This window comes from Chinchilla lanigera, unplaced genomic scaffold (genome assembly GCF_000276665.1).
Source record: "Chinchilla lanigera isolate Chin_1 unplaced genomic scaffold, ChiLan1.0 scaffold00018, whole genome shotgun sequence".
Lineage (NCBI taxonomy): Eukaryota > Metazoa > Chordata > Mammalia > Rodentia > Chinchillidae > Chinchilla > Chinchilla lanigera.
This window is the reverse complement of record NW_004955419.1, coordinates 15,625,843-15,643,502: the sequence shown is the minus strand read 5'-3', so window position 1 is coordinate 15,643,502 and position 17,660 is coordinate 15,625,843. Positions and strand designations below refer to the sequence as shown.

Genomic DNA, 17,660 nt, shown 5'->3' with positions numbered 1-17,660 from the left:
GATCTTTAACTGCATTTACACACATGAATAGTCACCAGAAATGTTAATGACAATAGGATATTGGTTGCTCATAGTAAAACTATGGGACAGCCTGGCCTGGCACTTTTTAACAACCAGCTTTGAGGGTCGCATGGGGTGAAGGGGCAAAAGCCTGATTAGTAGCGACTGTCAATTTCTGTAGTATAAAGACCTTCACCATAGCTAATTTCAAGCTACCAACTTGATAGGAACTGTGTTGTTTTCTAGATCTCAGTCTTCCACAGCCATTTCTAAAATTTCTAAAAATATTTTATTTTTTTATATTTTCCAGGAAGCTCTCCCATCGAATGAATTATCTTTTGTATCTACTTAGTAATTCCTGTTCATTATATATCTATACATCATTCATATGGATATCCATATATTATTACCCGTAGAGTCATTCAATTTATGAAATACCCACAAATCCCAAGTTAACTAACACAAAACATCCCAAATAAGTTCACAGATGAAAATATTTATAAAGAGATTGCTAGCAAAATTCACTCATCCTTGCCAAGGTAGACAAAGAGTCATCATGAATAAATGGAAAGAATAAATGATAAATTGACCAAGATGCAGTTAAGCTAAAAATAACAACAGTTAAAAAAAATCAACATTAAAAAATCCACTATTGGCATAAGTAAAGTAACAGTTTAATTAGGAAAAAAACCTTAGACTATCATGTTAAAAATCATGAATAAAGATTAGCATGCATATTTACAAAGCACTTGTGTGCATGTATGAAATCTATTACTTTGTATAATTAATATGCACTAATGATTACACTTTTTTGAAAAAACAATTAGGTTTATAAAAATGGCAATGATGATTTAATATTAGTAAACCAATAAATATGATTCTTGACATCAGTAGGTCAGGGAGAAAGCATATTTGATTTTTCCCTATAAATACTAAAAGGAGTTTAGATAAAATTCATCTTTCACCATCTATTCCTCACAAAAGTTCCTACAAAACTAGGGATAGAACATTTCCCACTAAAATGAGGAGCAAAACAGGGGGAGAAGCCCCAGTTTATGAGTCCTGGGGCTCATACAATTCGGGAGGCTCTTTTCTAATACAACGAAGAATATAAGATAGTCTGGCCCCCTCTCAGGCCTTAGAAAAGCCCTGTGTGGAACAGAAGCTTTAAAACCACACTATGTGGCCATGAGAATTTAGTATTTTGTTTTAGCTGCTTGGGCCAATGCAGAAAGAAATGACATAGAAAAGATAGAATTCCTAGAAATGAGAATATAAAATTTCCTTTTTAGAAGCTGATATGATAAAATGTTTAGACATGTGAAAAACATCCACTGAAGTATAGTTACTGGTAGTGATATAAGACCGCCAAATGATATGAGGGAAATGTTGTACCTCCCAACCTGCTAGGTGTCAGAACTTTCATGTTCCCCAAAACTGAAGAATGAGTTCCAAGGAACGACGGAGTTTAAGTGGAGGAAATTTTATTGAGGGAGAGAGACAGCTCCTGAGAGACAGGAGGGGACCCGAGTGGGTTGCCATGGAGCTCACTCTCCAGAAGAAGTTTTATAGAGCAAAATCATGAGATGGGTGCAAAATCACCAGGTAGGCACAAGGTGGGACACAACTATGATCAAACAATAAGATTACAAGTATAGCCACTTAGATAATGCTGATCAGTGGGGAAGCAAGTGATGTAGCAAGTGCACATGGAAAGAACAAGGAGCTTTACGGAAGAGATGAGTCAGGAGGTCCTGGTCACCTATGTGGGTCACTGATGTCTATCTAGACTTTATTGGGCCAGGTGATACCAATTATATTATATTGCTTATTGACTGGGGAGACACGGAGGCCTGATCTTTGTATCTTTATCTTGAGGCCTGGCCTTCAGTGGATGCGCCTCCAGCCACAGTTGTAATGTATTCTCATCCCCTGCACTGACTCTCTCGAAGGCCTAGCACTGACTGCCTATAATATTTCTGCCTAACTTAGCGGTTTGTAACAGTAGTGCCTATTTAATAGAATGGTTAAATTAAAATAGCAACCACATAAAGGGCTTAGAATTGTGCCTAGCACACAATAAGCTCGTAAATGTTAGCCAGTTAAATATATATGCCCCACCAAGAGGTTGCCTAACTCAGTGATCTGTTTGTTTGATTTTTGTTGATTTTAGTTGTCTGCTTTATTTAGATTTGTTCTCCTTTTTATTTTTAACTTCTTATTTCCCCCTGTACTGGAAATTGAACCTAGGGCCTTTGAACTGAGCTATATTCCCAACTCTTTTTATGTTTTTTTCTTTTTTTTTTCAGTATTTTGAGACTGGTCTCCCTAAATTTCTAAACTTCCCAGGCTGAGCTCTAATTTGCAGTCCTCCTACCAGCCTCCCAGGGTGCTAGGAGCACAGGTGTCTGCCAACATGCCCAGATATTTTTAACTTCTTAAACGGAATGCTTCGTTCATTTAAAATTATGAGACTATGACATATATTCTTTGAATTTATTTTCTTAGACCAGAAAGTTTTGATTTTTCTCTTTGACACAAAAGTTACTGCAGACTTAAGAATAGTAATCAAAACAAAATATTTATTAAAATTTGGAGGTGTTCTATCTTTTAAAATAAAATTGAAAGCTTTCTCAACTATTAGATGGCGTTACCTGTTAATGATTCCTTGTCTCCCGAGTTGGATGCCGACTCAGGTTGCCTTTTCTGTCCTACATATTTTCCAGCCCTTTGGTAGAAATACAAGCTGTCCAATTCTTTTTTATTTACATCATGATCAGAAGCACAGAGTAAGTTCAAACTAGGCGCAGATAGTAGATCTCCCCAGAAAGTCTTTTTAGTGTCATCATTTGAACTTTCACATGTGAAGCCTCCTAATTCATCTGATAGACATGTTTGCTGACTAGCGAACAGATGATCTTTCTGAGAGTACCATTCGCCATCGGTAGTCTGCTCTGCTCCATATTTTAAGTTGAGTGAGTGCGTCTGTTTTTCACGTATGTTTTCCTCAAAGTTCCAATGACTAGGAGACTGACAGCCCTCTAATGAAAAGGCAGGAGTAGATACTTGTTTATTTGTAATTCTTTCTGTTTCATGAGTTGCCTTTTTCTGGTAAGTTATAAAATTCGGGCCAGTTCTTCTCTGAGTGTCAACTGGTGATATTGTGGTTTCACAATTTATTTGTGTTAGGCCCAAAGAGAAGACATCTGACTCTGAATCATTCTGGTTTGGAAAAGAGTTACAAGCTGCTTCCTGTGATTTTATATTAATGGGGAAAGGACTGTCCTGCACTATGTCAGGGCTACAACAGAAGTCTTTCCGATGGCTGTTCTGATTGTAAGGCGTCACAGCTGGTAAAAGGCTCTGCATTTTTCTTAGTTCCACAAAAGAAGAGTTATAATTTGAAGTGGTATTTGTGTCTTCTTGTACAGTCTCTCCCAAGTCTGGACATGAGTAATAGTCATTATGTTCTGGAATGACAGCGTCTGAAGAGCCAGCAGCTGAACTCTGAGAAATGAAGGTGCTAGTCGGATCCCTTTCTTCCCGAGGTGATAACATTTGAGGGGAGTTTGTTAAGGAGGAAGAACTAATCTGGAATAAGGAAGTGATGCTACAAAAATGCTAAAAAATTTAAAAATTAATCAATACAATATAATATGAACAACAGCTGAGTAAATATAAAGAATGACGCTTATCTGTATGAGAAAAAGGCAAATATAAATAGTCTGTGCATAGACTACACTGATCCATATTAAGAACGTAAACTCATTAGGCTCCATTAAAGAAAAACTTACTGTAACTTATATCTATTTTGTGATCACTTATAATAGAATTTTTAAACTTCATTTTTAGAGTAGTGTTAGTTCACAGCAAGTGCAGTATTTAGTTACACATGAATTGTATTTCCTTGATTAAGTATTTAAAAATATTACCCAGGAAGGCTAAGGTTCTCTTTATTGCTATAATGAAGGATATCAGATGTTTTAGAAAAGGTAATTTAAGTAAATGTGAATAGGATATGTAACTTAATATTTATAGATATAATACTATTTCAAAATGATTTAAAGTGTGATAAACTGTACTGAATTATCTATATAAAAGTTTAAAAATTTATAATATGATTGACAGGTAAGAAGAACTCTACATAAAATTTAGTTCAAGTAAATTATGTCCGAAACCAAGTTGGCTACCTTTATTCTGAAACTCTTGTGTTAAAAATACAGACTCAAATGGAAAGGAAATAAACTTATTAAGAATACTGAATTCGGGATGGGGCTATAGCTCAACAGTACAAGTGCCTGCCTGGCAAGTACAAGGTCCTGAGTTCGATTCCTGGTACCAAAAGAAGAAGAATATTGAATTCAAATAACTAACCTGCAGTACTTTTTCTGGAACTTCAGGTAAGAGTTCCTGAAGTTGACAAGAAGTCGCTAATAACAGCTCATTCAATGAAAGTCCTTTATGTAACATGAGCTGGGCCACCAATGGGTTAATACATGGAAAATCAAGTAAGTACATTTCTTCCTAGAAAAAAATTTAAGCAAAATCAGCCACTGGTTTTTGCAAGTGACCCATTTTTTTCTATTCATTCCAGCAGATTTAAATGTTTGTCATTATACCTAACACTCAATTTGGAACACCTAGAAAATAATGTGCTCTCAGAAAGGAAATTCAAACCTAAGCATTCCTATTTGCTTCATAAATATCTAATTTAAAGCCAGGCGTGGTGGTGCATGCCTGTAATCCCAGCACTTGGGAGGCTGAGGCAGGAGGATCACCCCAAGTTCCAGGCCAGCATGGGCTGCAAAGTTCAAAGCTAGCCTGAACTACATAGCGAGACCTTGTCTAAATAAATAAATAAGTATCTAATTTATACATTTAGAAAAATAAACCTTTGATGGTGAAATGTCAAGCCAGGATTTATCCAACCATTCATGAGGATCTCTTTCTGAGGTCATTAAATTGTGGTCAGCAATTTGTCGAATTAGCAATGCAATCTCTTCCACTCTAGAGGCCATTGTAAGCTAAAATAGAGTTGTCATGTGTTAGATTATAGAAAATATTAGGAAGCAAAATCTAACATTCAAAACAGTTTGTAATTAAAAGAGAAAATTTTAGAAGAGTGGATTCTTATCAGTGGATTTTTATTTTGGATATATTTTAGTAATGTGCCTACTGAAATCCAAGATATTTTATATGTGAGGATAACCAACTTTTTCTCTTTAAATATGGTATCTGGGTATTTCCTAATCTTTTAAACTAGTTTTTCCACTCTTACTTAACATCCATTAATACAGTCTTTAAAATGTATTTGGTATTATGTTTTGTCTATGTTAAAAGAAGCACTAATTTGAAGAGCAAGAGTAATACTTGATATTTTGCTTTTTCTAGGTTAAACCTAATAGTTCTCAACTAAAAATAACAACTCAAAAAGTACAGTATTTTTCAAAAACCATGTTAGAAAATAAGACACTTATAAATGAATTATGAATTAATTTGATGTTATACTAAAAAGACAAAGAAGTTTTCATTTAGAGTTGTCATTGCCAGTATTTCAGAAACTGTTTATGCCACCTTAGCCTATTTGATTCTGACACCCCTGCTAAAGCACTGTGTGTGTAGTAAGCTTTAAAAAAGAGTTTCTTAATATCCTTTACTTCCTGTCTGTCATTTTTTTCCCTCTGTGCCCTACTTCCTTCAGAAATGTCAATTTTTTCCTGTTTGCATTTATCTTTGTCTTTCTTACCTTTTAGATTTAACTGAAGCTGTGACAGTTTACAGATTAGCAGCGTAATGTGGACAGAAAACACTGTTCTAAATAATGATAGCTTAGAAATACAAAAATTCTGCACTGTTGTGAAAATTTAAGGAACAGCACAAGGTCTGGGGCAATAGTTCAGGGTAGAGAGCTTGCCCAGTGTGCACAAGGCTCTGAGTTTGATCCCTAGCACTGCAAATAAACTCTTACAAATAATTACGTCCGTATTTTCCACACAAAAACAACAAACACAAAACTGTTAGTACACACAGGGAGTATATGTATTTTAAAAGGGATATACTGCACTGTACATTTAAGAATTGTACTCAGAAAAGAAAGCTATCTCGATAGGAATGTTTGAGTTCTTAAAGGAAAGGAAGGATGTTACACCTTGCACTTGGACAAATGTATAAATTTCAGAGTAGGACACTGACAAACAGAACCAAGAAGGCATGTTAATTAGAGGTTAGAAATATATTACCCTATTCATATGTCATAAAATTTCTATTATACAGTAGATAAAAACAGTACATCTTTCAGGAGGAACTGTTTTGATCAAGAGATTTATTTTTTTTCACATTCTGTTCTGTTTAAAATCTAAAATAGAAATTAAGGGAGGAAAAAAAGAAATTAGGGGAGAAAATGTGACTTAAAATTCACTAAACTAAAGCTTTTAAAGCACAAGTTTATATGGTAAGAAGATGTATTCATTTGAAGCTGTTCTTTTTTAATTTGTCCATTTAATGTTTCTTCTCATTGGCCACTTGAGTTCGAGTGTGCTTTTAGTTTATGAAAAGTATTTATGGACAAACATAAAGGAAAACAATACCTTTACATCCAGTTCTTCAGATTTAAGCCCAGAGGAGACCAGAGCTGTGTATATCAGTGCAAGGTGATGAAGTGTCTTTTCTGTAAGAGGGTACCTAGAAAGAATCATAGTACTGTAATTCTATTCACTTCCCATCTAACTGTGCTGATGAAAATTTTGTTTTTATCACATTAGCAACGTAACCTGGCCAAGACAATACTAGCACGGCAGCTCATGTTGCTTTCTGTCTACTCTGCTCTCTTGAGAAAAACATTTTTACCATTAACAAATACTGTTAAAGCTAGGAGAGGCTGAAGCTGTGTGTGTAGGGAGGTGTGGGTGGAGGGGAGGAACTTAACTCATCTCCATATTGGCCCAGGGGGATTACATGACCAATGTCTAACAACTGGAGTGCTCCAACCCCCTGGTCAAACTAACAGATATGAACACGTGATGAGAACCAGGACATCTAGAATCTTTCCTGGGTCTTTTTCCTGTATTGTTCTGTTAGATAAAGCACCCTTTCTTTCTCTCTTATGGTTATTAAACAGGTCTGAAGTGAATGTTGAGTGGTATATTTCTACAACCTTTACCCTGTGTCATATCTTTTATGTATCCTAAGCAATAATAGCTAGGAAGTCTAAGGGAAGGTATTTTTGGATCCAGGGACTCAAACAATGCCATCAAGATAATGTTATCTTTATTTCTTGGCTCTTCCTTCCTCTGTGTTGGCTTCTCTCTCAAGCAAGCTGTTTCCATAAAAGTAACAGTTTGATAAGAGTGGCTCAGTGTGCCTAAAGTGCGCAAATAATGTGGTTTTTGTTGAATACCTTCTTTCTTTCTTAGAGTCTGGAATTTTGACAAATGCTATGCAGCAGGTGTATATCTGACTAGTCCTTAATATAGAGGCACTGTGCCCCCATTGAGCCTCCATACTAGAAAAAAAAGTTTGTAAGTGTTATTACTTGTGTCTAGATGTCCCCCCAAAGCTTCATGTGGTCATAGGTGGAGCTTTTCAGAGGTGCCTGGATCTAGGGTGTGTGATGCTGAGATTAAGTGTGGGAGGCTGGGATTAAGGGTACTTGATTACTGAATTATTCTACTGATTGGTGTGGCATAGTTCTGGTTGTGGAGATGGGAAGGTGGGTACCCTGCAAGAGATAAAAGGGAGAGGCAGGCTAGGCTGCTGCTATGGCTTTCCTTGTTGCTTTGCTGTTTTGCTACCTTCCTTCCTTCTGCCCACCTTGAACTGTTTCTCCTGTATAATGTCCCTCTGCCATACCACTCTGCCTTGGAGCCAGGCAACTGTGAACTAAAACCTCTACAAACTGTGAGCCAAATATAAACCTTTCCTGCCAGGTGTGGTGGTGCACACCTGTAATCCCAGCACTTAGGAGGCTGAGGCAAGAGGATCACTGAGAGTTTGAGGCCAGCCTGGGCTACACAGTGTGTTTAAGGACAGCCTGGACTATATAATGAGACCTGGTCTCAAAAACCCAAAAATAAAATAAAATAAACCTTTCCTTCTTTAATTTTGGGTGTCAAGTATTTTGTTTCAGCAATGAAAAAAGTAACTAAGACAGTGAGGTCACAACTTTAAGTACATTATGTGTGAAAGAGAGGACTTGGAAGTTTTCTGCTGGTTTCCTCTGAACTTTGTCCCTGAACTTCTTTCATTAAATTTGCATGGTAAGTCTTTGCAGCCTTGCACTCTAATAAATAACTCTGTGATGAGTCTTTCTAGCAAGAAATCAAACTTCAGGATGGTATTAAGAACCCTTGGTGGTCACCTTCAAACAGGAATTCATGGCGTGAATTATTAAGGTAATTCAAATCATTTTTTGTAGCTTCAATTTCCTTTACTTAGTCATTTAAGATACTTTCTAAAAGTTTCAATCATCTAAAAATATAGAACTGAGGTAATTAGAAGTCTGAAAATAATTACATTTTTTAATAATAAATTATTGTGACTAAATTGTAACTCTTTACATCCTGAATATAAGGCTATCTCAAAATATATATATGTTTTTCATGACAATCTGGGTAAAAGTATGTTTGAGTCTTCTCTTATTCTTCCCTATATTTCAGTTGCACCACTAGGACTATAGGTGGGCAGTAATCTGAAAACAACTTTGAAAATTCCAAATCAGTTAAACTAGAACTCTTCCAAGTTCTGGAAAAAGTTTCAAATGCTTTACAAACAAGAGCCAACCTTAAAATGCTTTATAGACTTTATTTATCTTCAAAATGAAGATTTTAAACTTGAATTATTAATAACTTTTTAGAAAAAAAACCACTGCTTAATGACTTCTACAAGTTATCTGTTAGTAGAAAAAATAATATACAGTAGACAGTACAAATGGGGCTATGGGACCACTCCCCTCTACTAACATAAACCTGAACGATGCCCCAGGGATAACCTCCTTGATACTTGACCTTTGCCCTGAAGGCCCACTATCCGGAGGCAGAGATAAGAAAGACAACGACCACTGGACCTGCCTTGGAAGATTCCAAAGTCCTAAACCAGGATACAGTACACCTGTGCCAGACCTGCCAGCATGACCTACGATAACCTTTCTTCGCTGAGAGCACACCAATGGTTCACGCATATGGACTACATCTCATGCATCCAATTATAGCAGAGTGAATTATAGCGAAGGACATGCACGGTAGATACAGCTTACATGACAGCAACCTGTCAATCACGTTGTCAATAATGCTCTGTAAGACCCGAAGGGAGGCACCACAGACCCAGTGCAACATTTTAAATTCTTAAACCCAACACATTCAGTGCTTGCACCATTTTCCTTTCCACTGGTGTGAGCCCGCTCACTCTGAGCATACCACTGCCTAATTAAACTTCATTAAATTTTGCTGCTTTTTTGTTACTACTGTATGTCACGTCCAACCCTTTCTTCATTGTGCATAAGAACCTAGAAACCTGCCCAGGATCTCATCACCACCCAGAACAGAAGAAATAAGATCCAAGGTGTTTAGAGTCTTACATTCAAACTTATACTTATCACCACATGACAATAATTAATACAAAGAGTTTAGCACAGTAGTAAACAAAAATGAAGGCAAATAAAATCAGTAAAAAAAAAAAACCACACAGGTATAGTCAATAAGGTATTTATACTTTTCCTAATAATTAAATTTAGGATATATTAAAAACTTCTAACATGAGTTATGTGGTTATGTAGGGATAAAAAAATAAGTAAGATTAGTTTGTAAATTGGTAGGAAAAATTTTTTCAGTCACTCAAAAAATGTTTACCAGGCATGTGTCATATGAAAGCAATGTGTTACATGCTATGAAACAAGTACCCCCAAAAGATAACGTAAAACATACCAAACATGAGGCAGCAAAGGCGTAGGAGTAAAGCAATGAGAGCCTGGCTTTAGGAATGCCACTTGCGTATAAGATGCAGCATGTGGAAGAATATTGAGTGGCACTGGAGACGGGACTATCGTGGACAGCTCAGTTATTATTATTATTATTATTCTGGGTAGCTAAGTTATTTAGAAATAGTGTAGGCAGTCAGACAGGGCTGAGCCCTGGAAAGGTCAATGCAGAAGACAACGGTGGCAGCAGGTACAGTCACTGAAGGCCAGGCTTCAAGAAAAGTGGACCAACTCTACCCGTGTACTTCCCCTAGGGATGAACAGTGGTGACTGATATCCTAAATAGACATCAATCATCTTGGGGTGGAGGGCCCAACCTCCTTACACACCCCTTCCAGGAAAGTCCTTGTCCATTCCCTGTGCACTGGCTACGATATTTGCTTCCCAACTTGACCCTTATTTAGTCAATATTACCTAAGCAACTATACTTGTTGTAATCTTACTGGTTCCCCATAGTTTTGTCCCACCTCACACCCATCTTGTGACTTCCCATTGGGTCAATATTGCCTAAGCGACTATACTTGTAAACTTATTAGTTGACTATAGTTTTGCCTCAGCTTGAACCTGCCTCATCTCAAGGTTTTGCTCCATAAAACCCTTGAAAAGCAGGGTTGGAGGGCAACCCACTTTCTGGGGCCCTTCTGTCTCTCTTAGACAGAAGCTTTTCTTTCTTTCAATAAATTCTTCCTACTCTTAACCTTTGTTGTTCCTAGAATTCATGCCTCGACTTTAGAGAACACAAGCTTCAGACATCTAGCAGGTTGGGAGTTTCTTTCCCCTATATCAGGAAGACAGTTAGAAATCTGTCATAATAGCCCACAAAAAATAAGAAGAATCTGAACTCTGACACTGGTAATATAAATGGAGGGAGGGTGTTATGGTTTTTGTCTAGATGTCCCCCCAAAACCTTGTGTAGTCATAGGGTTTTTCTGGAGGTGGTTGAATCTAGAGTTTGTGATTGATTTGTGGGCCAATGCTGGGATTAAGGGTGTGAGTGCTACATCTGCCCTAGGGAAGGTAGTCTGCATACAATATACGGGACAGAAAGAGCCTTGTTCTCTATCTCTCTATCTCTTCTTCTCTCTCATTGTTTTTGCTATCGTCCACTGCCATGAACTGTTGCCCCTTTGCCATGTGTCACCCTGCCCTGGAGCCGGACGATTATGGACTGAAACCTCTACAAACTGTGAGCTAAATAAAACTTTCCTCCTTTAACATTGGGTGTCAGGTATTTTTTTTCAGCAATGAGAAAAGTAACTAAGACAGAGGGGATAAATAGAAAAGAAAGTATAGTTGTTGAACTAAAAGATCTGTTTTCCAGTTTTGATGACCAAAAGAAAAGTTATGCCAAAAAATGAACTCAAAACCCCTCTGCCCACTGGTCACTCGAAAAGGTGCTGCTGCCTGCCTTGAAAACACTCTGGCAGGCCCTTTGTCATATACCAGCAAGGTCAGCGAGGGTATTGCATACAAGTGTCTCAACGAGCATGAACAGGAACCAACTCAAAAGGCAAGGAATGGCTCTGGCATGTCTGGGTTAACTTTTACCTGGGAAACTCTCCATTGCCTTGTTTGTGTAGCCCATCAAAAATCAACTGTCTGCAGTCTGATGGAATAACAACAGAAGGGGCTTTGGTTCCAATCTTCACCCTCTGTCCCTGCCCTGGTTTCTAAGAATTATAGTCATATGTTACTGCTAGATTGGACAATGTGGAGGAGACACTGCCACAGTTTGGAGTGAATTATACTCCAGAGGTTTGTATGTTGAAAGTTGCATTGCCAGTCTGGCAATGTAAAGAGTCAGTGGGACCTTTAAGAGATGGGAGATAGTGGGAAGTCCTTAGGTCACTAGGGTATATGTCTTTGGAAAGGATCACAGGAGTTCTCAAGAGAAGGTTATTACTTAAAAACAACAACAACAACAACAATAAAGCAAGTCACAATTGTCCTTGCTCTCAGGCTTCCTGTATGGCAAGGTGAGCTCTCGCTCCTGCACACACAATTGTCAGTGTGCTGGACGATCCACCATGGTGTGATGCAAACCACAGGCCTCACCAGAGCTAGCACCATGCTGCTTGGACTTTCAGCCTCCAAAACTGTGAGGTAAATAAACCTTTTTTCTTTATACATTAAAAAAAATAACTAAGGGGCAGATAAGAGCAGATACTGGTTTGGCAGGGATAGCAAATATAATGAATTCATATTTGAACATGTTAAGTCTGAGAGTCTAGAATATCAAGGTGGAAATATGTAACTGAAAATTAGAGGTGCATGTCAGGAATTCCAAAGACAGACCAAAGCTGCAGAAGTAAATGTAATTACATGCACAAAGGCAATGACTGAAGCTATGGAATTGGGTAAGACTTAAAATGGAGCTTAGCAAAGTGGGGCATGTCTGAAATCCCAGCTACTGGGGAGGCTGAGTCAGGAGGAGTAATTCAAGGCATTTTAGTGAGACTTTGTCTCCACAAAACAAAATAAGAAGGGTTGGGAATGTACCTGAGTGGTAGAGCATGAAGTCCTGGGTTCATCACCCAGTACTGAAAAAAAATTTTTCTCAATTGATAAAATAGGAGAAAAAAAAAAAAGGGAACTCATTACAAATATATTTAGAGATTAGGACAAAAAAGAAAAGACAAAAACAGAGAAAAAGTACTTAGGGAGCATAAGGTCAAAAATACTGAAGTATCATGGAATTGAAGAGTTTAGAATAAGAAAGCACTGATAACACTTAAATATTTCAGAGTGCTGAAAGATAAAAATATTTTTGGAGATGATCATAAGAAAGTCATGAGTGACCTTTGAGGGACAAAAATCAGTAAGGAGGTAGAAGAAAAGGAGAAAGTGAAAGTGTCAAGTTAGTAATGTTTAGAGGTAAGGAAAGGAGAAACAGGGATAACCTGAGTCAGTGTCTTGACAAGGAATTTTCACAGCTTTTCAGTTAAGTGCATCAGTGAAAGAAAGTATAATAAAAGCTATACAATCACAAAATATCTATCAGTAAAAAGTTGATATATTTAATAGGATTTTAGAAGGAAGTTATCTTCTAGCAGACAAGTCCAGAATTACAAAGTTATAAAATACTAGAACTAATTCACAGTGAGATGGGGGAAGGAGAGAATGATTTTCATAGAATATCCAGCGGAACATGTATCATTTCCAAAATTCAGATGTGTTTTGCTATGATCATGCCTCTGTCTTGAGAATCCTTAAATTAAGGCAAACTAGAGGAGCAAGAAAAAACTTGCATAGCTATTCAAAGAGCCAGACTGAATGACAAGAAATATGAACATGACTTAAAGAGGAAATAGTTACATACCCTGAATTTAATGTATCTTTGGTATATAATATTATCCAGCAATAGTTGTACTGGAATGATAATGCCATCAATCTCATAACTATATTGTCTGATGCCTTCTCATAATTCAATTCTTCTAAATCCTATCAGAAAATAAAGAGAATAAAAGATTCATTAGGTTGAACAGTTGTTTAAAATTGTCATTATATTTCAAGAATCAAAGATATATAAATGATAGCTTGAGAACAGGCATAAGTATGGGCTCCCTTTTCAAGGAAAGATTAAAACCACACTGGAAATAGTGGGGGAAAAGCCACTCTACACACAAAACAAGTAATGATAACTGCAGCAAAAAAGGTCCATCAGTTTCCTAAAGTCCTTTGATATGCAGAAAGTAGCCTACAGAGCACCTCTGTCTTGGCAACGTCCTTTGTGGATTGGACCTGGCGACTCTGAAGGCAACAGAAAATATATTTCAAACAGCATGAAATAACCTGTATTATACGTTTGTTCAAGGGAGACGAGAAAGCAGCAGTTAATGGAATTCCGAGGAATCCCCACCTAATAGCTTGGAGTCTGCTTTTCCTTTAACACAAGTAATTTTGTTTGTGTGTCTGTTTGCTTGTTTGAGACAGGGTCTTGCTATGTAGTTCAGGCAGGCATTGGACTCACTATGTAGTCCAAGCTGATCTCAAACTCACAGCAATCCTCCTGCCTCAGCCTCTCGAGTGCTGGGATTACAGGTGTCACCATGCCTGGGTAACACAAGTGATTTTTGATACAGTGAATAACTCAGAAAATTTCCTTCTAACAATGTATAACTGGATTTAAAATTTTGCCAAGTGGAAAAATAAGAACTTTAAATATGTTAGACACAGTATCTCTTATCTAACAGAGTTGTGTTTTTCCATCATCTAATTTTTTTCTCATAGTACTGGGGAGTGAACCCAGGGCCTCTGCACTGTACTACATACCCAGCATCTGTATACTTTTTTTTGAGACACGATCTCATTTAGTCACTAACTTGATCAGGCTGGATTTGAATTTGCATGCCTCTTGCCTCAGCCTCTCAGGGCACTGGGATTACAGGTGTGTGCTACTATGCCAAGTTCATATAATTATTATATTGCAGGCTTTGCTCACCAGAGCAGACTGTACCTTTCTATATTTGCCAATAATTTATACTTTGTGCCATCAAACCTGGCTTTTCCTTCCCACTCTTAACCCATTAAATTAATATCCTTGCAACTGGTACTCTAATCTAGAAACATAAGGAAAATTCAGCCAAGAATTCATACACTATAATTATCCTATGAATGTACTTAACATAGGTCAATATAGAACATTAAAATTCCATATTTACTTTGTCTTAAGTTATGTTAAAGATTATAAAGCATCAAAGAACTTTGGTGATAGTCATTCTCCAGTGATGATTTTAGCACTTGTGGCCCATCTGAAAAAGTCAGAAGGAATCACTAATAGGTTATACACTGTCTACTGAAAAGATAATAATAAATTGAAGTTATATGTATTCTAATGTATTTGAGTTTATATTTTTTTACTGCATAGTTTTTACCTGCAAAATGACAGCAGTGTGTTCATCAACTGTCAACACTACATAGCGCTCCGGACTTCCGAAGAGCTTCAGTGACGGACTGCAGCTTCTCTCCACTAGCGTGATATTGTAGCTGTGAAATGCAGTATTTGGGGTGAAAAACTGAAATGGCCAAGAAAAACTGTGCAAGGAACGATCCATCGTCCTCCTGTATTTTAACTGAATTGCTGTACTTTTTCTTCCACACATCAATTTATTCCATTTTATAAATTTTAAGAAGGAAATTACAATTTATTGAGTACATAAAGCGAATTAGTTGAGGTGTGTGCTGCCTTAGGTATTGTGATAACTATTATTGTATCTAACACCATTACAAATGTCTTGATGAATTCGTTCTAGCTCTTCAAGTAAGTCACAAACTCAAAATACTGTTATGACACTAAAACAGCCTCCATTTATCAGAATTTTCTTTTTCCTTAAAATTGGCCTGCTTTTTTTCTCATGGGAGGACACTGGGTATTGAACACAGATCTCCACACTTGCTAACCACATGTCTATCACCGAGCTATATCACCGGCCCGTGGCCTACATTTTAGTCACCTTTTCTAAGTTTGTTTCCTATGAGTGGCCCACAGCCTTAAAATATCAAGACAAAAGCATGGAACACCGATGTGCATTTTAACTGAGGTCACAGGTCAATTATCCTGTCCAAAGTTCAATATTCCTATGGCAGCTTGTGAGCTATGATGAAGTGGTTTCTGATTTTAAAATAATGTTGGTATGACTTTATAATGAAGAGCTAAAAATTTATGCATTCATTTAGAATTTCCTAATATTATTTCTAGTACTGCTTAAAGCTCCCTAAAGAAGAATATTCATTCTCAGTGTTACTGATGACTCTAAGACATAAATATATAATTCATATAAAAATAAAAATGTTTATATTTCTGGTAACATAAGAAATATATATAAAATATAAATGTAAAGAATAATTTAGTTTTTTGTTCCAAAAACTGGTAAATATTACCAAAAAGATAATACTCAATAATTAAGAGAGTATAGCTGGGGGATATAAATATAAATTGACAAAAACACTCTGGAAAACTCTTCTTATGTGATATAACTCCAGACTTCTTAGATCAGAGCGACAACAGTATTACATGTAAAGCATAGTATTTAGCCTACTGTCTATCTATCTATCTATCTATCTATCTATCTATCTATCTATCATCTATCTATCTACTTATGTTTGCTAAAATTACAAAATCAATAACTTACTTAGATTCTAGCAGCTGAAGTATTTCTGGAGTATTAAGAAGTCCTTCGGATGCAAAAAACACGTATGGAATCTGGATTTTCAAAAGAAAACCACCAAATCTATCCAGCAAGGTGCTTCCTAAATAAAGCGAATATTGACAAATATTTACCTTTTTTCTCATACCTCAGCACTTTCTCTTTTTTACTAAACATGAAATTAATAAGCATATGTTCAAAGAGCTGTAAAAAATAATTTTCACTGTAAAAAAATAAGAAATCTGAATAAAGGAAGGACTGAACAAGAAAATAAAAAGCTAGATATGATGGCATACTCCTGTAAACCTAGCTACATGGGATGCTGAGGTAGGAGGATTATGAGTTTGAGGTCAGCCTGAGTGACGTAGTAAGACCTTGTCTTCAAGTAGAATAAAAGGGGCTGGGGATATAGCTCAGTGGTAGAGCACTTGCCTAGCATGTGTAAGGTTCTAGGTTCAATCCTCAGTACCTCAGGGCAAACATTCAAACCAACCATGTTATTCTTCTACTTATTTAATATTTAATTACTGCTAAAACTTACTAAAATTAAAACTACTACTAAAATACTAACACTGTTATATACTAAAAGATATTTAATATAAAATTTTCTATACATTTGCCTGCCTATGTTCAACTATACTTTTTTTTTGGTTTTTCTCCGGTACCGGGAACCGAACTCACGACCTTGCACTTGCCAGGCAGGCGCTTTGCCGCTGAGCTAAATCCCCAGCCCCTCAACTATACTTTTTTAAAAAGGGGAAAAATAAGATCATTCTCTGCCTGGACACTTCATATTTAAGTATGTACTGGACATTTGCTATGTAAATAAAACTGATTTATATCAAAATTTTAAACTATGTACAATTCACAGAAAACATTTTACAGACCAATAGGAAAAGAATAAATAACCAAATAATTTTTAAAAGAATGTCTATTCAAGATCAATTCACATGCCAGGCGTGGTGGGCATGACTGTAATCCCAGCACTCAGGAGGCTGAGGCAAGAAGATCATTGCGAGTTTGAGACCAGCCTGGGCTACAAAGTGAACTCAAGGTCTGCCTGAACTGCATAGTGAGACTCCTCCTCAAAAAGACAAAAAAAAGATCAATTCACATATAAAAAGATATAGCTAATCAAAGGCAAGGAAATGAATATAACTATAAAATATTTTCTACTACACCCTATTTTCTTTCCATACATCATAAATAGAAAGCAAAAAATGTTCATTCTAATGCAAGCAGAAAAGGGCATTGCTTTATATCCTTACTTTTTAAAAGTGAGTCTGGAAGAATCACTTTAAGGGCCATGTACGGAATATTCAACTTTTCACAGTGCTTAGTCCAACAAGAGTGTTCTACATAATTGTATTCCACCACAAATGAGAAATTACTCCAGGGAAAATCTGCTCCAATATTTTGATTATGTACAATTACACAGGAACTATTACTGAAGACAAAAGAAACCCAAGAAAATGGAATTATACTTGTGTCATTATTTAATTGGAATGCTAACAGATGACTGCTTCTGGTTATTCTCTATGCCT

At 36.6% G+C, this 17,660-nt stretch overlaps 1 protein-coding gene across 3 annotated transcripts in view; it reads right to left on the bottom strand.

The window, feature by feature from the left end:
- LOC102008317 (chromosome unknown open reading frame, human C9orf84) overlaps positions 1-17,660 on the bottom strand; it is an 80,554-nt gene that overhangs the window by 1,000 nt on the left and 61,894 nt on the right. For all 3 annotated transcript variants that reach the window (XM_005382716.2, XM_005382715.1, XM_005382717.2), the window contains exons 20-27: positions 17,385-17,563; positions 16,102-16,219; positions 14,845-14,956; positions 13,290-13,411; positions 6,588-6,681; positions 4,893-5,024; positions 4,375-4,524; positions 2,655-3,621 (exon numbers count right to left, since the gene is read on the bottom strand). In XM_005382716.2, the coding sequence (XP_005382773.1) occupies positions 2,655-3,621; positions 4,375-4,524; positions 4,893-5,024; positions 6,588-6,681; positions 13,290-13,411; positions 14,845-14,956; positions 16,102-16,219; positions 17,385-17,563 (1,874 nt within the window). The remainder of the gene's footprint in view (positions 1-2,654; positions 3,622-4,374; positions 4,525-4,892; positions 5,025-6,587; positions 6,682-13,289; positions 13,412-14,844; positions 14,957-16,101; positions 16,220-17,384; positions 17,564-17,660) is intronic.